General features: G+C 42.0%; 1 protein-coding gene across 2 annotated transcripts in view; it reads left to right on the top strand.

The window, feature by feature from the left end:
* The window catches only part of INPP5F (inositol polyphosphate-5-phosphatase F), a 63,100-nt gene that overhangs the window by 32,702 nt on the left and 8,539 nt on the right, over positions 1–21,859 (top strand). For both annotated transcript variants that reach the window (XM_077779481.1, XM_077779483.1), the window contains exons 8-14: positions 492–559; positions 6,625–6,749; positions 7,780–7,857; positions 8,770–8,890; positions 10,120–10,248; positions 13,570–13,687; positions 15,812–16,010. In XM_077779481.1, the coding sequence (XP_077635607.1) occupies positions 492–559; positions 6,625–6,749; positions 7,780–7,857; positions 8,770–8,890; positions 10,120–10,248; positions 13,570–13,687; positions 15,812–16,010 (838 nt within the window). The remainder of the gene's footprint in view (positions 1–491; positions 560–6,624; positions 6,750–7,779; positions 7,858–8,769; positions 8,891–10,119; positions 10,249–13,569; positions 13,688–15,811; positions 16,011–21,859) is intronic.

Genomic DNA, 21,859 nt, shown 5'->3' with positions numbered 1-21,859 from the left:
GAAGATTTCATTTCTTCCAGCATTTTAACTGGAGCGCTGGAATGGCTAAATCATGTCAGTCTAATCAGATTACTCAATGAGGTTGATTTTAAAAATCGTTTATAGAATATTTTTCTCTCAAAACTCAATAGATATTTATAAGAATCCAGTAAGCCTTCAGTTTATAGTATTCATATTTTTAGAGTTTTTATTCTCTTCCTACAAACGACAGGGAACCCGTTCTGACGCTAGGCTGGACGCATGCACAATAAAGTTCCCGTGTGCATTTCCAGTGTGGTCTGGGGCAGTCTAACTGGGGAAAAAAGCAATCAGAGATCTTTAGCGTAGCATTCTATTTTAAAAATACTGGGTTTTTGGTTTTTTTTTTTACCAGCTTAGTTACATTTGGTTGCCAAGGAAATAGTTGAAAAGTAAGAGTAAGGGTGGAATAGGTACTGATTTCTGTCTCCAACATGGGAAGGAAAAATAGATTTTGTATCACTTCTTTGTAGGTGAAAAGGACACTATTGCCTATTTCTGTGCCCATTTCGAAGAACAACTGAAAATTTACAAAAAACAGGTGGGCTTTGATCTGTATTAAAATGTTCCTTCATATTCAGCCATGGTTATGTATCTGTTTCTTTAAATTTCATGAAAGTAGCAATGTACTATTTGTAATTTAAAAAAATGGTCTCTTGTCCAAAAAAATGGCATCTTGCTATGAAGTTGAAGAATACATAAACTAAGAATATTTCTAATATTCTCCAGGAAGAATTATCATTGAATCAGCTACTTTAGAGTGTTTTTAGATAAGAGCTTAGTCTACCGTCATTAATTATTATAGTTTAAGAAGTATCTAGAGTAAGGAAAGAAAGGCATCTCCATACCACCTGTAGTTCTGCCTCCTGAAGAAAACGATTTGATATGCATCTTTCAATATTTTTTTTCTTTGCCCACCTATCTTATGTATTCATATGTAGGAGAGTGATCATATAGACTAAAATCAACTGAAAACTATTAAGTGAAATTACAAGTTCAGTAAGATGGCCGGATTTCAGATACAGGATTTGTATAGAATAGCCGTAAGTCCGATCTATTAGCAGTGACCAGTCCGAATGTGTAATGCTGTAGGATGCATTTTTCTAACAGCAACAAAAATAAAAAAGGAAGAGGGGTGCTTGTGTGGCTCAGTCAGTTAAACGTCCAACTTCGGCTCAGGTCATGATCTCATGGTTCGTGGGTTCGAGCCCCGTGTTGGGCTCTGTGCTGACAGCTAGCTCGGAGCCTGGAGCCTATTTCAGATTCTGTGGCTCCCTCTCTCTTTGACCCTCCCCTGCTCACGCTGTCTCTCTCTTTCTCTCTCTCAGAAATAAATAAAACATTAAAAAAATTTTTAAATAAGTAAATAAGGAAGAAATAACCTAAAACCTAATAAACATACAAAAAAAAGATAGCTATGTATGGGGGCAGGAGACGGGAGAAAGAATTACTAAAGAACACAAAAGAAAATCTGAGTAAATGGAGAGAAAATACCATGTTCCTGGAAGGAAAAACTAATACTGAACAGATTTCAGTTCTTCCAAAATTAATATATAAATTTTGTGCAGTCCCAAGAAAGTCTGAGCAGAAAAATAAAAAACAAACCCTAATGGCCACCTGGGTGGCTCAGTGGAGTGTCAGCCTTCAGCTCAGGTCGTGATCTCACAGTTCATGGGTTTGAGCCCCGTATTGGGCTCACTGCTGTCAGTATATAACCCGCATCGGATCCTCTGCCCTACTGTCTCTCTGTCCCTCCTTTGCTCATGCTCTCTCTTAAAAATAAATAAGCCTTAAAAAAAAAAAAAAAGCAAACCCTCAGATTGAAAAAATTATAATTTTTAAGTTTGACAATAAGAGAGAAGGGCAGGTAATTGGGGCAGTGAGAACTGTCACACGTTGCTAGGGGAAACCTAAGTTGGTATAGCTATTTCGAATGGTATTATCAATCATAATAAAATATGCTTATACTGTTAATCCAGTAGGTTGGCTTTATGATATCGATCCTACATATTATATCTAGAAGTCATTTCCAGGTGGATGTGGATCTGAATGTAAAAAGTTAAACCATAAACCTTTTAAAGGAAAATATAAGAGGTCTTTTTTTTTTTTTTTTAAAGACCTAAGGCCTTAGCCCAGCCTCACCATGGCACCCCTAGAACATCTTTTTGATCTTTGGTCTTAATCAGGACTTAAAAAGCATTAACCAATAATGAAAAATATTGATACATTTGACTTTACTAAATTTTTAATTTTTATTGAAGTTTTATCATTTATTTAAACTGTATTAAAATTAAATAGGACTCAAATCACCAACCATGGTGAAAAAAAATTATTTAGAATTTAAGCTTTATTAAAATAAAGAATTTCTGTTTATTAAAAGGCACCACTAAGAGAATGGAAAAGCAGTTCAAAAAGTAAGAGAAGATATTTAAGATTTTTTAATACATATATAGAACCAAAGACTCCTATCTAGAGTTACTAAAAAAAAAAACAAAAAACAAAAAAACCCTCTTAAAAATGCTAAAAACAGATGTACAACCCAAAAGAAAAGGAGACAAAAGACTTAAGCAGATATTCATGAAAAAAAGTGTATTTAATAGGCCAAGGAACATATGAAAAGGTGTTGAACTTCACTCATCATCAGGGAAATGCAGACTAAAACCTAACTTAGACAAGAGAATGACTAAAATAAAATGATCATGTATATCAAGCTTCATTAAGGATGTGAAATAAGTGAGACTCTATACAAAACAACTTTAACTGTACCTGAAACACGTATTCAATCCAGGAGGCAGGTCCAAGAGCATTTTTTGCAGCATTAAAGTAACCCGATTGTTCAACGGGACATCAGTGGATAAATAAAGGCTGGTACATTTAAAGTGTTGACTTACAGATGCTTAAAACGATGAGGAAGATCTGTGTGTACTAGCATGGAAAGAGCTTAAGATCACACAGAGCGAGAAAAGACTGTAACAGCATGTGGTGTGTTGCCATTTCAAACCCAGAAAACAAAACTGTGTTGTTTATGTACATGTAATTCTTTTCCACATATATGCTGTCACACATATGTGGCATGCACATTTATGTAGGCATACCTTTACGTGGGCTGAAAGGGCACACACCAAACTCGTAACCAGTGTTACCTCCCAGGGAAGGGTATGGTTCTGGGTGGTAGTGAGGAGGGATTTGACCTTTATCTATGTTTGAATTTTTTTACAGTGTGAATAAGTTCATGTATCAGCAATATGTGCAATTATAATTAGCATTACAGAAAATAAACCACAATTTATTTTTTAATGTTCATTTATTTTTGAGATAACGCGAGATCGTGACCTGAGCTGAAGTCGGATGCTTAACCGACTGAGCCACCCAGGTGCCCAAACCACAATTTAAATGTAACTACTAGGGACGCCTTGGCTGGCTCAGCTGGTGAGTGTGCGACCCTTGATCTCAGGATCGTGGGTGGGAGCCCTGTGTCTGGCTCTGTGCTGACAGCTCAGAGCCTGGAACCTGCTTCAGATTCTGTGTCTCCCTCTCTCTCTGCCCCTCCCCTGCTCACGCTCTGTCTCTGTCTCCCTCTCAAAAATAAATATTAAAAAAAGTAAACTTGTTTTAAAAAAAGAATTTTAATGATGTCAAGGTGTGCAAAGGAAGCAGAAGAAATCTCCTCCTTACCACCCTCATCCCTGCTCTGTATGGACTTTGAAAGCCTGTTTGTACACATCAGTTTTATTGGCACGTGTACTGAGCAGATACCTTCTCCTTTCTGATGGTGCCCCAGTAATGTTCCCTTGTCCACCTGCGTCCCCTGGGTAATTGCTCTCTGGGAAGTGGGCCCACGTCAGTCTGACTCAGTCAGGGTGGCACCACCATTCCTGCTGCCAGCGATTGGTTTAGCCATTGGCCTGCGTGTGTTCATTGGCAGTTTGGCCAGTGAGGTAGTATGTGAGGGAAGTCTGCTGGGAAGCTTCTGGGCAAGATTTCCTGCTCTAATAAACAAGCAGAGATACGGGACCCAACAGTCCCTCGGTGGTGGTTGTGTGTGGAAGTGACGTACTTCTGCAGCTGCGGCAAAACCATGAATGAACTAGCCTGAGGGCTGACCAGTGTGCCGATGATGGCAGCACAAAAAGATAGAAAGAATTTGATATTGATGCCCCTGAATTAAGCAATTCCGGGACGATGTAACTTCCTCTTCTTCTGAGACCTGAGTCAGTGATTCATCATTTGCAGCTAAAGCCTATTCTGACACATGCATATGTACAAATTTAAAATTAAGTCAAAGGAGGGCTCTGCCATGTGCATTATTCTGCAGCTGTTTTCACTTACTGTTCCATGGCTGTTATTTAACCATTTATCTGTTAGTGGATCCTTAGGATATAGTTTTTGCCACTGTAAAACAGCTTTTATGTACTTTGGGACACTTGTGTGGTTTACAGAACAAATTTCTAGAGGTAGAATGGCTGGACCAAACAATACATTTATTCATTTTTTTAAATGTTTTTATTTATGTTTAAGAGAGAGACAGAGACAGAATCTGAGCAGGGGAGGGGCAGAGAGAGAGGGAGACAGAATCTGAAGCAGGTTCCAGGCTCCGAGCTGTCAGCACAGAGCCCGATGCAGGGCTCAAGCTCACAAATAGTGAGATCATGACCTGAGCCGAAGTCAGATGCTCAACTGACTGAGCCAACAAGGCGCCCCAAACAGAATGCATTTAAACTTGACACCTACCACTCTTATTCCCCAAAAGATCCCAGCAGTGTACACTCTCAGCAAGAGTGCGAGCCAGTGCCCATCTCCCCATATTCACTAATGCTGACTACATTTAGGATTCAAGTTTTGCCTCTGTAGAGATAAAAACTAGTTTTCCGTTTTTAAATTAGTATTTATTTTTTAAAGAGGTTTTATTTAAATTCTATTTAGTTAACATACAGTGTAATATTAGTTTCCGGTGTACAGCCTGGCGATTCAGCACTTCCATACAACAAACAGGTGCTCATCCAAGTGTCCTTTTTAGTCCCCATCACCGGTGTCACCCATCCCTCCACCCATCTCCCCTTCGGTAACCACCAGTTTGTTTTCTACAGTTGGAGTCTGTTTCTTGGTTTGCCTCTCTCTCTTTGATTATTAACAAAGTTGTAGCCTCATGTTTATTGGGCATTTGTATATTTTCTCTTGTGAATTTCCTCCGTATTGTGAATTTTCCTCTTTTTCTTACTGACTTTATAGCACTCTTAATATAGTATCGGTTTAATGTTACAGGTCTAGTCCCCCACATAGTCTTTTGTTTCTTTTTGTTGTTTTACCTTTGTTTACTTGTATCCTCATTGGGTAAAGAGGTTTTAAGTTTTTATGTTGTCACAATTGTTCATCTTTTCCTTTACGCCCTCTGGGTCTTATCTTATGCTTAGAAAGTCATGTCCAGTCCTACAGTTATGGAAACATCACCCCAGATATTCTTCTAGCTTTTAATAACTTAAAAGTGTATTTAAGTCATTAATGCATCTTATAATTTGTGTATAATGAGATGTAGAGCGTTAAAGTAAGTCTTCCCCCCACTATATAGATAATTCTCCCAGTGCCATTTATAGAATAGTCTGTATTTCTGCCAGAATGATATTGTTAATACTTTAGATTCCTCGATGTGCATAGGTCTGTCTCTAGGCTGGCTATCCTGTTCTATGTGTCATTCACTTGTTTCTACAAGAGTACTTCTGTCTTAATTGCTATAGATTTAGAGTATGTTTTGCTTTCCAATGGGACAAGTCCTCCTTTATTATTAGTCTTCAAAACTTTTTCCATATATTGGGGCACCTGGGTGGCTTAGTCGGTTAAGCGTCCGACTTTCACTTGGGTCATGATCTCACTGTTCGTGGGTTCGAGCCCCGCGTCGGGCTCTGTACTGACTGCCAGCTCAGAGCCTGGAGACTGTTTTAGTCTGTGACTCCCTCTCTCTCTGACCCTCCCCTGCTCACGCTGTCTCTCTCTCTCCTAGAAATAAATAAAACATTAAAAAAAATTATAAAAAACAAAACAAAACTTTTTCCATATATTTATCCTTCCAGATGAACTTCAGGATTAACTTGTCAAGTCCATAGAAAGATCCTGATCAAATTTTGATTGGGATTGTTGAGTGTTTAATTAATCTGGGGAGACTTGGCATCTTTACACTTTTGAATCTTGCTATCTAGTACCATAGTGTGTCTTTCCATTTATTCATATTTTCTTTTATGTGTTTAAGCAAAGTTTTATAGTGTCCATATGTAGGTCTTGTATATTTCTTTAAAACTTGTAAATGTTTTTAATATTTGCTGTTATAAAGGACCTTATTTATTATTTTATTATAACTAATTTGTTCTAATTGGTTATTGCAGATACGTAATACATTAAAAACCTATTAATGCTATGATGTAAATGGTTCTCAGAAACCTAAATGTAACAAGTGAAAATCTAATTTTATAGGGGAAAAAAATGATGCATGAGTGGATAAACTTATGAGTATGGCTATGAAATATTTCTAAAACACAATTTCAAATAAACTGATGCAAAACCACACTGAGTTTAACACCTGATTAAACTGAATTTGTTTTTCCTCAACTTTCTCAGGTTATTATTAACTTGGTGGACCAGGCAGGCAGGGAGAAAATTATTGGCGATGCTTACCTGAAGCAAGTGTTACTCTTCAACAGCTCACACCTCACTTACGTCTCATTTGACTTCCATGAGCACTGGTAAGAGGGCTTCCTGACAGGAGTTTTGATCGGTTCCAGTGTTGGTGGGACACGCAGCCACAGCAAGCTGAACTCTCCTCTTCCTGATGGGAAGAGAACGTTCTTCGTCTCATTGTTACTTAGTTTTAATTTTCTGTTTCTTCTTCTTCTTCTTCTTCTTCTTTTTTTTTTTTTTTAAACATTTATTTATCATTGAGAGACAGAGAGAGACAGAGCATGATCATGGAAGGGGCAGAGAGAGAGGCAGACACAGAATCTGAAGCAGGCCTCAGGCTCTGAGCTGTGAGCACAGAGCCTGACACAGGGCTTGAACTCACAAACTGTGAGATCATGACCTGAGCCGAAGTTGGACGATCATTCAACTGAACCACCCAGGTGCCCTGACATGAATAAAACTTAGTTTTAATTTTCACATCAGCTTCATTTTGGCTAAAAATTTAATTGTTCCTGAAATATTTTATCTTTCCCAAAACAACATGGCAATGGAGAGTTCCATTTTTCATTTTTTCACTTGAAGAGCTTCTAGAGGGGTTCCTTTCTGCTTGAGTCCAAGCCTAGCAGAAGTAATCGAGTCCCCTGACTTAAAAATCCTTCTCCTGGCTCTTCTTCATACTCTACTAGTAACACTTCTTTCTCTGTGGATAAGCTTCAGTAGGATTTACTCTGGAAAAACGATGATCAGTGGATCATATTGATAGTAATTTTAACTTGCGTGTGTTCTGAAAGCCAGGTTCTTCTGCCTTAATCCTGGCTCTCCTGTGGATTCATTTGCCTTAGTATTCTAAGCTTCTGATAGCTGTGATGTGTTTCAGTGTATTCTTTTTTATTTTCTTTCACAATGCAGATTAGTTATAAACATGTATATAATTGCCTATATAATTTATAGTAGTGTTAACCTCACAGGCTTACAGCAATAATTTTCTATAATTTTTCCAAGCTACTTTAAATATTGTATCTTAAGCTAGAAAACCTATTATTAAGTTTAACCTATTACTAAACATTTTCTTTTTTCTTTTGGCATGGATTTTAGCCGAGGAATGAAGTTTGAGAATGTTCAGACACTAACAGATGCCATTTATGACATTATTCTGGACATGAAGTGGTGTTGGTAGGTATCTCCTAAGAAGGCAATTTGACAAAATCTTGGTCTGTGAAATCAGATGTGTTTGTCCGGTACTGCTAAACACTAAAATAATAGCAGCAAGCTGAGAAAGCGTGTTTGTTTTTCTTATTTTGCTTCCCAATTACTAGTCTCCTTTTTGAGAGTGTCAGTCACTAGGCAGTGTTAGCTCTGAAAAGGGAAAAGTTGTCAGATGGTCAGGCAGGATGAAGTGAAATGTTCTGTGATTGTTCTTTAATTCCACCTAATGCTCAGGGTCTACATTTCCTCTTCCTCTTCTCACCATCACTAATGTGGGAAGGAGGCCTTAGAGGTACTTGGTCTCAGTTTGCAGGCATTTCAAAATTAGAAGGAAGACGATTCTGAGACTGCAGGAGGGAGGTGTAGGAAGAAGAAACTGGCTTATATGATAAGAAAGAACATTCACTTAAACTTGAAGGCCTGAGGTGGACAGAGAAATTAAACGCCCAGGGTCTGCTGCATGACTCCTCACTGAGTGGTAAAGTGACTTTGCTCAAGCTACGTGCATTTAGATGCATTTCTACTTGGAGTCAAAAAGGAGGGACAGGATGGTGTTTTAAAGTGGCTTCTGGCTTTAATATATATTTAAATATTTAACTTGGGGTTGTGTCAGGTGTGCTTCGTACTTGCGAAACTTGGGGTAAGTCACTGCACCTCATTTTGCTTTTGCTTTTTCCCCAAATGGGATAACCACGTCTGTCTTACCAAGGTACTGTGTGCATTAACAACAGTGTCTGCAAGGTACTCAGTCACACAATGATGTGCCAGACAGATGGATAACCAGTGCCATTGTTGTTCTTATTCTAAAGACTTGAGGTTTTTGAAAAGCTTGCTGAAGTCTTCCATATTGTAACATAACCCCATACTGTTTTTGAAAAGGGTCGATCAAGCTGGAGTCATATGTAAACAAGAAGGGATTTTTCGCGTCAATTGCATGGACTGTCTGGATCGTACCAACGTGGTCCAGGCCGCCATCGCACGAGTGGTCATGGAACAGCAGGTAATGGGGGGGGGGGGTCCTTGGATTGTTAAGCACTTATTTCCAACGTTTTCCCCCACACGTAAACGAGTAACAAATCCTTGTTCTGTAGGCCATTTACAGCATTCGAACAACCTTGTTGCAGAGTATGACCTTGGCTAGAAATAAGTGGAATTAAGGGGCATTCTCTTGAGTGCTCATTTCCAACATGGGAGGCCCCGCATTTCGGCATTGATTGTGTGGCACTGTGTGGTCATATGCCTTTTTTCTCTGAGCTCCAAACCCTGCCTTGTGCATGTGGGGAATGGGAGTTGGCCGTACTTTCTGCCCAGCCCCAGCTGCGTGTCGGGCTCTGCCAGTGAGGGGTGCCAGACGAAGACCAGGAGGCTGGAGGAGGAAGGAGGAACCAGCTTCTTCACCCGTGTGACGGTCCTGCACCGCAGAGCCGGCCTCGCCCCTCGTGCCCCGGGTGGCGGCGGCTGCTCTGGCCAGTCCGTACACCTGTTCTCAGTGCGCTTCTCTAGATCTTTGAGCCCTGCAACACCTGAGCAGTGAATTCGCAAGGTGGAAATTCTTAGCATGGTTTCTGGGCTTTTTTGATAGAACCTAGTGACTGTTTTGTTTTTGTTTTTGTTTTGGGATCGTGAGTCTGTTCCTTCTAACGCTACTGTAAAGCCGCCAGAGTTTGAGTCCAAGTGCTGGCCTTACCATGTATGAGGTGTTGACCCCATGCAAGGAACTCAGCTTCTCGAAACTTGTCTCCTCATCTGTAAAATGGACGTAATAAGAGTATTGATTCATAGGGTTGTTATGAGGAGCAAAGGAAATAATTTCTATAAAAAAGCTCTTAGGGGCGCCTGGGGGGCTCAGTCGGTTAAGTGTCTGACTCCGGGTCAGGTCATGATCTCACAGTCTGTGAGTTCGAGCCCCGCATCGGGCTTTGTGCTGACAGCTCAGAGCCTGGAACCTGCTTCGGATTCTGTGTGTGTCTCTCTGCCCCTCCCCTACTCTCTCTCTCTCTCTCTCTCCCTCTCTTTCTCTCAAAAATAAATAAAACATTTAAAAAAAAATTTTTTTTAAGAAAGTCTCATAGAACCCCAGCACAGGGTTCACATTTGTTGGGCACATATTGCTCTTTTACCATTAATATTATTGTTGTTCCAATAGGCTTTTTTCATAGTTTCACTTCAACCATCATGCTGTGGTTTCTTGGCTCATATGTAGCTAATCCACCAATGTGTTCACTTTAGCTGAAAAAACTAGGTGTGATGCCCCCGGAACAGCCACTACCAGTGAAGTGCAGTCGGATCTATCAGATAATGTGGGCCAACAATGGGGACTCCATTAGCAGACAGTATGCTGGCACGGCCGCTCTGAAGGTGAGTGCAGCCAGCTTCCGTGCGTCATCCCGGGGACATGGATGTGGTTGAAAATTGACTCGGCTTTTGAGAGAAAGATATGTGGGCTGCAGATGGTGGTCTACGTAGCTGACTCCTTTCTGGAATGTTTGGCAATGGCAGGGATCACACATTCACATCTTGCTGCGGCCAGGTCATGCGACCACCCGTTTGATTAAAGGGGCAAATGGGTATGAACCCAAGGAAGAGCGTATCTGGTCTCCAGAGGGGGCTTCCTTTTGGGGACAGAGGCCCAGGGTTGTCAGGTCTTCCAGGTTTGCACGGAAGTTTGGAAATGTGGAACCTCACATGAAACAGTTGGTGTTTAAAACTTTATACAGATAACATGTCTGTTGACAAGATTCAGTCCCTTGTACAATGATTGACGTCCCCCAGATTTGAATCCCCAACCTTGGGCAAGGCACTTAACCTCTCTGTGTCTGTCTCTTCATTTGTAAAACAGGATAATATATTAGGCACACTTCAAAAGACTGTCATGAGAGGGGCGCCTGGGTGGCTCAGGCAGTTGAGCCCCGACTTCGGCTCATATCATGATCTCGCTCCAGTCATGATCTCACAGTCCGTGGGTTTGAGCCCTGTGTCAGGCTCTGAGCTGTCAGCACAGAGCCTGCTTCAAATCCTGTGTCTCCCTCTCTCTCTGCTCCTCCCCCCACTCATGCTCTGTCTCTTTCTCTCAAAAATAAACATTAAAAAAATTTTTTAAAAAGATTGCCATGGGATTATATGCATTAATGCATCTGCGGGGCATTCCCTGGCACCTAGTAAAATGCTGAAGAAGTGTTTTATTATCTTTTCAAAATGATATGGTACAGGCATAAAAACATACATAGACCAGTGGAATAGAACTGAGAGCTCAGAACACCTGAGAAATAAACCCACACATAGACGTCAACTAATAGTTGACAGAGGAACCAAGAACACCCAATAGGGAGGTGCCTGGATGGCTTAGTCAGTTAAGTATCTGACTCTTGATTACACCACTCACAAAAATTAACCTGAAACATATTAAAGACTTAAATGTAAGACCTGAAGTTTTACAGTTAGTTTGTTCCTACAAGAAAACATAGGGGAAAGCTCCGAGACATGGCCTTGGCAGTGATTATTTGGGTGTGACACCAACAGCAAGTGAGAAGAGTAAAAATAAACAAGTGGGACTACATCAAATGACAGAGCTGTAGCACAGCAAAAGAAACAACCAACAGAATGAAAAAACCACCTACGGAATGTGAGAGAATATTTGTAAACCATATACCTGATAAGGGCCTAATACCCAAAATATATAAGGAACTCCTATAGCTCAGTAGCAAAAAGAAAACCAAATAATCTGACAAAAAATGGGCTAAAGACCTGAAGATTTTTCCACATAACACCTACAAATGGTCCAGAGGTATATGAAAAGGTGCTCCACCTCTGATAATCAGTAATTATTAGAAAAATGCCAATCCNTCCCCCTCTCCCTCTCTCCCCCTCTCCCTCTCTCCCTCTCTCCCTCTCTCCCTCTCTCTGCCCCTCCCCAACTTGGGCTCTCTCTGTCTCTTAAACAAACATTTAAAAAAATAAATAAAAAAAGAAATGCCAGTCCAAACCACGATAAGATAACCATCTCGTTCCTGTTAGGATGGCTGTCAGCAAAGACAAGAGATAACAAGTATTAGCAAAGGTGTGAAAAAATATATGTCATCGGTGGGAATGTAAATTGGCACAGCCATCATGGAAAACAGTATGGACAATCCCTAAAAAATTAAAATGGAATGGCCATATGATCTAGCAATCCCATTTTTGGGTATATATGGAAATGAAACCAGTGTCTCCGAGAGATCGCTTCCCTCCCTTGTTCATTGCAGCATTGTTTACAGTAAATAGCCAAGACATGAAAACAGCCAACCACGGTGTCTGGTGATGGATGAATGTAGAGTGAGTGACTGAGATATGTGTGTGATAGAATGTTATTCGGTCATAAAAAAGAAGGAAATGCTGCCTTTGCAACAACACGGGTGAACCTTGAGGGCGTTGTGTTATGAAGCCAGCCAGACAGAGAAAGGCAAGCACTGCCTCATCTCACTTCTGTACAGAATCTAAAAAAGTCAAACTCAGAAGCAAGAGTTGATTGGTGGTTACCAGGGGAAGGGGAAAATGGAGAGCTGTAGGTCAAAGCATACAAACTTCCAGTTCCAAGATGAACAGGTTCTGGGGGCCTGCTGTGCAGTTTGGTGACCATAGTTAAACATACCGCGTTGCATCCTTGAAATTTGCTGAGAGAGATCTTAAATGTTCTCACCACACGTACACGCTTGTGTGCGCGCACACACACGTACACACACAAGGACTGTGTGACATAAGATACGCTAACTAAACTTAATCATTTCACAAAATACATACATAGGTCAAATCATCACATTGTACACTGTAAACTCACGCAGTGCTCCCATTTATATTTTGTCAATTGTATCTCAATAGAACTGGGAGGAAAAGGAGAAATACTTTCTTTTTTCTTTGATATTAAACTTCTTTGGGCTCAGCATTTAGGTCTTTCTCTTCTGTAGTAGATTCTTTTCGCTAAATATTTCCTATGAACAACTTCACTGACTAGCACTATGTTCTTCCTAAGTCATCAGTGTTAGGACAAGACCTCTTTTTGAAATCGCCTCGCATGGAAATAGAAGGGTTGCGATGCGGGAAGAAAAGAAGACACTGTTTTCCTTTTGCCTCAAGTTTAAGTCACTGCCCCCCAGGGCCTTGCTCTGACACCTCTGTCTGAAAAGCAAGAGCAACAAAACCGTTTAGATCTTCCTTAGATCATTCTACAGAGATTGTAATGGGCAGCAAGATACAGAAAAATACAGAAATCTCTGCTCTTTCTCTCTGGACACACACATCTGCATATCACCAGTTAAATACCATTGTAATAAACTCTAGGGCACAGTCCATATTTTCCCACGTCAGAAATTTGTGATTTTTGAGTATCCTACCAGGTGGAGCCTTGAAAATCTTTTTGTTGGTTATGTAGTCAGTTCTGACCTGTAAATTCTAGAAATTCTACAGATTGCCAAGAATGGATTTAGTTTAAAGCACCATCTACAGAAGACTTAATGCCACAAGTAGCATTTTAATTATTTGATGTGCTTGTGTCACAGCCAAATATTAGTAGGTGTTTTAATTTAACTGCATTATTTAGAAATTATAAAAGCCTATAGAATTTTGGTCTTGTTTTGAAAGCCCACATTGACTTTGGGGACATTCTTGTGTTTGAATTGATTGTCAGAATGACTTTTTCCTCAACAGGGCGACTTTACAAGGACAGGAGAAAGGAAGTTAGCTGGAGTTATGAAAGATGGAGTTAACTCGGCCAATCGGTATTACCTGAATAGATTTAAGGATGCTTATAGGCAAGCTGTTATAGGTAAGGAACACAAATGCCTTTCTTTCTTTAAAATTTGTTATTCCTCTGTGACTAGTTTTTTGCAGACACCAACTTCATTAACACAGCGCAATGTTTTATAATATACTTGTGTTTCTGTATTGAGCATCTTACCCAAGAAATCAGCTTCACATTTGTACAAGACTAGACTTTGACGGATTTTTGAGGCTGAAGCACAAAGGCAACCATTCATTTCCGTGTATTTGTCAGTTTGCTATTCATGTAACAGAAGGCAGAGTTGAGGTTCCTGGAGTATGGAAGAAGGTACCCTAAAACCTCATCAACTGAAAACTCCAGGTCCTGTTTGTTTGCCCATTACACGAAGCTGGGAGATGTGATGTCTTTCTTGCTCTGTATGACATTTGTCATATGCCCTTGCTGCAGACAACACACCTTCCTTTCCTATAAGCATGAATGAACATGATATTAGGATGTTTATTTAGGGGCGGCTGGGTGGCTTAGTCGGTTAAGTGTCCGACTTTCAGTTAGGTCATGATCTCGCGGTTCGTGGGTTCGAGCCCCGCGTCGGGCTCTGTGCTGACTGCCAGCTCAGAGCCTGGAGCCTGTTTCAGTCTGTGACTCCCTCTCTCTCTGACCCTCCCCTGCTCACGCTGTCTCTCTCTCTCCTAGAAATAAATGAAAATATTAAAAAAAAGAAAAAGATGTTTATTTAGAGATTATCCTAACCAATTCTTATCACTGTTTAGAAGAGGAAATAAAGAGTAGATTGCCCAGTGGAATTCATGCAATGGCATGTTTTTAATTTGATTTTCATGAAAGTATTACCTCCTAGGATTAAAGTAAATGTAGAACATTCTGGGTTAGAACCAAAGTAACAACTTGTCCTATGGCCTCTGAGAAATTTTTTTTTTTTTTTTTTAGTTTATTTGAGAGAAAGAGTGCATGCTTTAGAGCAGAGGAGGGAGGGAGGGAGAGAGAGAGAGACAGACAGGCAGGCAGACAGACTCTCAAGCACGCTCTGCATTGTCAGCACAGATCCGGACGTGGGGCTCAATCCCACAAACCATGAGATCATGACCTGAGCTGAAATCAAGAGTCCAACACCCAGCCAATTGAGCCACCCAGGTGTCTCTCTGAGAATATTTTTAAAATCCTATTGTTTGATCTTATTATTTGTCATATATGAAATAGTAGGGCCGATACACAGGCCAGTTAGGAATTAGACAAGTCTGGTATAAATAAGTTTGGTTTTTGCCACAGGTAGGGTGTGTGTTGCCTGGAAAATTGGATTTTAGCAGTTTATTCAAGAAAAAATAAGACACCTTTCCTCCATTGGTTGATCTAGCAGCTCAGTTACGCCACTGAGGACCCAGACTATGTCCCTCTCTCAATTTGACCATCCATAGCGTCAGCTTCACCCTAATCTTGAAGCTGGATTTCTTCAAAGGTGAGAGAGGGAGGGAGACCACAGCAATCTGGGTTTACTGTTTCCCCTTGTAAGGCCAGTGGTCGGCAGCCCTCTTCCAGAAGCCACCAGTCTCATTGTCCTGAACACCTATAAGGAATGGGTTACAGTGCCCCGTGAAGGCTTGAGCGCCATGCCATACCACGAAGAAGTTAGCTGGCGTGTTCAGATCCTTTGCCCATTGGTTTGTTATTTCTTACTACTGAGTTGTAGGAATTCTTTGTACATTCTGTACAGGCCCCTATCAGATGACTTGTAAATACCCTCTCCCGTTCTGTAGATTGTTTTCAGTTCCATGGCCTTGCCTTTTGAGACACACAAGTTTTTAACTGTGATGATGTCCACTTTGTCTCTTTTGCTGTTGTAGCTTGTGACTTTGGTGTCCTATCTGAAACAAGCCTAATGCAGGGGCTGCCTGCGTGGCTCGGTCGGTTAAGCATCCCACTCTTGATCTCAGCTCGGGTCCTGATTTCAGTTCTGAGTTCAAGCCCCTCATTGGGCTCCATGCTGGGTGTGAAGCCTACTTTAAAAACACAAAAAAACCTACTCCAAGATCACAAAGATTCGTACCTATATTTTCTTATGAGTTTTATTGTTTTAGGCCTTACATTCTTTTGTTTTTTTTAAAAAAATACATTAGCAAATTAAGTGATAATAGATATTCACACTTTCCACTCTAGATTTGATGCAAGGCATTCCAGTGACAGAAGATCTTTATTCCATATTTACCAAGGAGAAAGAGCATGAAGCTTTGCATAAGGAGAATCAGAGAAGCCACCAGGAACTAATTAGCCAGCTGTTACAAAGTTATATGAAGTTACTGCTGCCTGATGATGAAAAGTTCCATGGGGGCTGGGCCCTCATTGACTGTGACCCCAGGTGAGTGGGAGTCACATACTGGTAACTAACGTGTTTACGTTTCTGATGTCATAATAGCACTAGTGGGCATCTGCCGAGCTGTGGGCATGGGTGCGTGTGGTGCATGGTGCATGGCCGCCAGCTTCACATACCAGGGCTGGAAACCAAGCAGGCTGACGGAGGCACTCACCTTGGATACAAAATTGAGGGAGCATTTAAAAAAACTCTGTAATGAAGAGAAATATTTTAATGCCATTTAAAAAAAAAATCCATATTTGATTTTTTAAAAACCCGAAGTGTATACCAACAGTTCACAGCTGCCCCCGCCCCAGATTCTGGATTCATTGCTTTCTTGCCCATAACCGAGTGCAGCAAGAGGAGCAATGATCCCAGTCACTTGGGTTGGTTGTAAAGTATCCTGGCCTTTCACAAAATGAACCAGCCAACTAATGCTGGACATTTTTTAATCCAGCTTCAAGTCATTCTTCAAGAGGAACAGCAGGATCTAAATTCATTCACAAATTGGATGTTTGCTTTTAGGCTAAAATCTAACATTATCGTCTTCAATATTACGAATTAGAAACATTGCGAAAAATTCTAGACCAAGCTCTGAGGACAGATAGCTCTATTTAGATTTTATCGTACTTTACATTTCATGTGTTTTTAATAAAAGGCATAAAACAAGCTTGAGAGAACAATCGAATGCAAGGTAATATTTATATGTATAATCAAATTAAAAGCAATATTGGCTTTAGGTTCAGAGCAACCCCTTTCATGACTTTAATTTCATGGACTATTTCACTTTGATAACCAATACTGTATGTATGGATGCAGTTTTCAGATTCTTAAAATCAGAGATGAGGTTTTTCTTACACACAAATTAGCAGAAAACTTCTGGGTTCCCATGTGCCATTTGGTAAAAAATTTTGACTCATGTACCCTAGTTTTTTATGTGTGTGTTTCTTTTAATAACATTCGTTCAACTTAAGGCAGCATCCCAAAAGAGGGAGATTCAGGAATAACTATAGGCAGCACACCTGCAGTTTGCTTGAATTTTAACTTTGCATTTCAGATTCGTAAAGGTGTTGTGATTGTCAGTCCCATCTTCCTTAGATCAAGTATTTTTTTTAATAGTTTATTGTCAAGTTGGTTTCCATATAACACCCAGTGCTCATCCCCACAAGTGCCCTCCTCCATGCCCATCACCCGCCTTCCCCTCCTCCCCACCCCCATCAGCCCTCAGTTTGTTCTTGGCATTCAAGAGTCTCTCATGGTTTGCCTCCCTCCCTCTCCCCAACTATTTTTCCCCTTCTTCTCCCACATGGTCCTCCGTTAAGTTCCTCCTAATCCTCCTATACGTGCAAACATATGGTATCTGTCCTTCTCTGCCTGACTTATTTCGCTCAGCATAACACCCTCAAGGTCCATCCATATTGCTACACATGGCCAGATTTCATTCTTTCTCACAGCCATGTAGTATTCCACTGTAGAGATAAACCACATCTTCTTGATCCATTCATCAGTTGACAGACACTTAGATCAAGTATTTTTATTTCTGCTTTGGAGACCATCGAAATAGGGAAGGACCAAAATATTCTTTTTAGTTTTTAAAATGTTTGTTTATTTTTTAGAGACAGAGAGAAACAGAGTATTAGTGGGGGAGAGGTAGAGAGAGAGAGAGACATACAGAATCTGAAGCAGGCTCCAGGCTCTGAGCCGTCAGCACAGAGCCCAACGCGGGACTCGAACCCACGAACTATAGATCATGACCTGTGCTAAAGTCAGATGCTTAACTGACTAAGTCACCCAGGTGCCCCAAAATGTTCTTTTCTAAAGCCAACTACCATTTTGCAAGGTCATATTACACCTAATTTGATTTCCAATCCTGTAATTCTCATGTAGAGTCGGTATCCTGGATGAGTTTAAAAATATGTAAAGTGTGTTTAGCTGTGCTATATTTAAAGCTTGCTACAAAATTTGGGTAAGCACTCTTGTTACGAGTCAGCAGAAGTCTCTTGCATTTAAGAAAAACGTGTATGAAAACACTCGGACTTTTTTCTGGCAACTGGGCTCACTGGCACAACATAAATTATTGGTACCGTATGTACCAAAATAGTGCCGAAACCAGACTGGTCTCCCGTCCTAGGATCGGAGCAGGTCTTTAAGAAAATTGCTGGGTGGTTAGAGTCCCAAATCCGTAATAACTTCCCAGGTCCCAAATGACTACTCCAGTTTTCTCTTGGCTTTATTCACGTGATGAAATACTTCTTTTTCTGATTTTTGACTCCCACCCCTCTCTAATGCCCAGTGATTGAACTCCTCATTTTGCTTTAACCTTGCACCATACAGTTTGGCTTTCCGATAACCGGGAGCCAGTGCCTGTGTTCTGCTCATCTTCTTTGGTTAAAGCTCCTGAGGATGGAGAATTTACTCGGATGACCCATGCTAGGCAGCAAGTGTCCCTGCATCCTTCCCTTCCCAGTCCTTTGTTTCAGGACCTCTCTTCCCTCAAATTCCTCAGTGCTGGGCCTCTGGCTAAGTCTCCTAATTTCCAGCCTGTCCCGGGATTCCCTGCCTCTCTTCTTCACATGTCACCTGTGCAAGATGTTTTGGCCTCTAATCCTTTCTTAGATGGTCTATGGCTAAGTTTTATCGTGAGAGGATCCCTTTGCCTATGTCACGAGCCAAAGCACCTTCACCCCTGCCATCCTCATCCTTGTCTTCTTCCTCATGGCCATTGGTGGACTGCAGAGGCCCATCAGAGCCGGGGTCATGGACCTAGTGAAACACTTTGACCTCTGTTCTGTAGGACACGGAAGGATTCTGAAGATTGTCCCATCAGCTTATATCTCATTGGCCGAGGTGTTGTCTTGCGCGTCTTGTGGGAATGGCGCTGTGTGTTGCCTCTTCAGCGTGGACACTGGACTTGGGTCTGAGGAGAGATGGGCAGGGAGCTCCGCTGCTAAGCAGAACAACAGGAGTGTCTGAGGAAGTGACGTGTTGATTCTCAAGAGGAGGACAGGGTTAGGGGAGCAGAGGGGACACAGACTTGTGGAAATCTGCTCGTGGTCTACTTCTGGGTGACTGGGACAGACGGCTCAGGTTTGAAACTCTCTGCTCTGGTCTTGGAAGGATCTCCTTTCCCCGAGGCTGACCAAACCAGAAGTGGTTGTATCCGATAGTGGCTGAGGTGTTAGCTACTTGCTGGTTTTTTTCTTGCCCTTTGTGTTTCCCACTATTACTGTTTTACTAGAAACTGGCACCCTCGTAGCTGTGGAACAAGATGGCAGGGATAGAGTAGACAGGGGAGCTGATCCAGTGACTTCCAAGGTCATGTTTTGGCTTGGGGAGAAGGCCGGGGGCCCGCCCATCAGGAGTCTTTGTATCTTTGAGGTAATGGGAGACACGTCGCAGCCCTGAGGTGGCCCCAGTGTTGGGCCCCTATGTGGGGGGTGTGGTTTGGAGCCTTACATTCAGGTTTTGGAGGAGCTGGAGCAGAAGCTACCCTTGTTTCAGAGCAGTCTTCTCTTCTCTCTCTTATTCCACAGGTGATGCTTTTTCAGATACAGAATTATTACCATCTTCAGGCTCACTACATTTTCCTCTCAGGTGGATTGTTCTCTGATGGGTCTCATGTGCCCATTTGAATTTCCACAGTTAACTGTGTGTCTGCGTCTCGATTACACACAGTTCTTTAAGAACTCTCCTGCTTGTCAGCTTCTTGTGGTTGTCATCCTTTCTGATACTGCTAAAGTTTAACTTCACCATTGGTATTTTTCTTCATTTGCAAAGCTTAAAGATTTTCCAGATGGCAGACCATTTTCCCTTGAAGGGAGATGTTTGGTAACTTGCTCTTTGGCTGTCTGAGTTGCTACAGAACCTTTGCACAGTCTATCGACTGAGCCAGAGAAGTAGATCCAGAGCAGGCAGGCCCTGATGGAGGACAGGGAGAGGTCACTCCGGGAATGGCTGTGTGGGCTCAGGGCCCCGGACAGCCAGCCATGGGGCTTGGGGTCTTCAGCAGTTGGTACCTGCCTGCATCAGCCATTCGCTCCTGGGTTGTGTGTTTATATTTTAAAATAAAATATAAACCTTCACTGAGATAGAGTTTATGTACCATGTAATCCATCCATTTAAAGCCTACAATTCAGTGGCTTTTACTATGTTCATAGAATTGTGCGATTATTACCAGGGTGAATTTTAGACCATTTTTATTACTCCAGAAGAAAGCCCTGCACCCACTAGCTGTTACTCCCCATTCTCCTGTCCCTCTGCCCAGACAACCACTGATCTACTTTCTCTCTATATACATGTCCCTGTTCTGGACATTTCATATAAATGGAATCATATCATACATGACCTTCTGTGACTGGTTTCATTCACTTAGCATCATGTGTTCACGGTTTGTGCGCGCTGTGGCACATATCAGAACTGCATTCCTTTTTGTAGCTGACTTGTATTCCGTCATATGGATATAGCACATATTGCTTATTTTCTTCCATGGGTGGACATTTAGGTGATTGCTACTTTTTGGCCATTGTAGATAGTAATACTGAGAACGGTCCTGTACAAGTTTGGGTTTGAACATCAGTTGTTATTTTGGGTGCACACCTAGGAGTGCAAAGTGTTGGGTCATGTGTAAATCTGTTTCACACTTGAGAAACCATCAAGCTATTTTCCAGAGTGACTGCATCATTTGACATTCTCACCAGCAGCCTTCAAAGGTTCCAGTTTTTCTACCTCACCAACATGTTTTCCTTTTTGTTTTTTTTTTTTTTTAAATTATAGTCCTCCTAAGTGGTGTGAAGTAGTATCTGACTGGTTTTGATTTGCGTTTCCCTACTGACAGGATGTTAAGGATTTTTTCTGGTAGTTGTTGGTCATTTCACATCTTCCTTGGAAAAATGTTGAAATCTTTTGCGTGTTTTAAAAACTGAGTTCTGTGTCTTTTTGTTGTTGAGCTACTGTGTTTTGGTAAATAAACTTTTTACAGGGCCAGGGCTAGGGTTAGAGTGAGACAAGGTTGGACAAGTGCAGTGTCAGGTCCTGTCTTATTTAAAATGTTGGTGTTTTGTTCATCATGGTATTTTGGCATTAAGTTTGAGATTTTTTTTAAATACTGCACTAAAAAATTAATGGCTGGGTGTTTTTGACGTCCCCTTAAATTTTGTGCCAGAGTCTGNATGTTGGTGTTTTGTTCATCATGGTATTTTGGCATTAAGTTTGAGATTTTTTTTAAATACTGCACTAAAAAATTGCTGGGTGTTTTTGACGTCCCCTTAAATTTTGTGCCAGAGTCTCGCCGCACTGTGGTCCCGGCCACTTAACTCCGGCAGGAAAACCGTTCTGGCCGCAGTTGACAAATGCGCAGCCCTGGCGCCGCAGGAGCGACCCGCTCGCGCGCCGCACCTCCCACCGCTGCCGGGGCGGCCGCGCACCGTCTCTGCGCTGTCCCCGCACCGCCTGCTGGCCTCCCGGGCGCTCCTGTCGCGGCCTCTTCCGTTCCAGCCTCGAGCTCGGCTTGGACCCCAGCGGCCCGAGGCGCGGACACCGGTCGGTCCGGGTCCCCCCTCCCTGCGCTGCGCCCCGTTGCCGCGAAAACGCTGGGCCCCGAATGACAGTGGCCGGGGGCGCACCGCGGGCCGCGGGGGGCGACTGAAGAGTGGGAGGACAGCGGGCGTACGGCCCAGGTGCCCTTGGGCACCTCCACCAGCCCACTCTTGATTTTGCTCAACTCTGTCGAGCCCGCCTTTTCTAGCCCGAGTTGATGCCCACTTTTCCACCCATTTCAGGGGAGCGGGCAGGCGTGGGGCAGCTACGCTGCTGGGCGTCTGAGCACAGGGGACAGATGTTCACGCTGCTGCGGCCGC

The sequence above is a fragment of the Crocuta crocuta genome, unplaced genomic scaffold, assembly GCF_008692635.1.
Source record: "Crocuta crocuta isolate KB4526 unplaced genomic scaffold, BGI_CrCroc_1.0 scaffold138, whole genome shotgun sequence".
Classification (NCBI taxonomy): Eukaryota; Metazoa; Chordata; class Mammalia; order Carnivora; family Hyaenidae; genus Crocuta; species Crocuta crocuta.
This window is presented reverse-complemented; position numbering and strand designations above follow the sequence as displayed.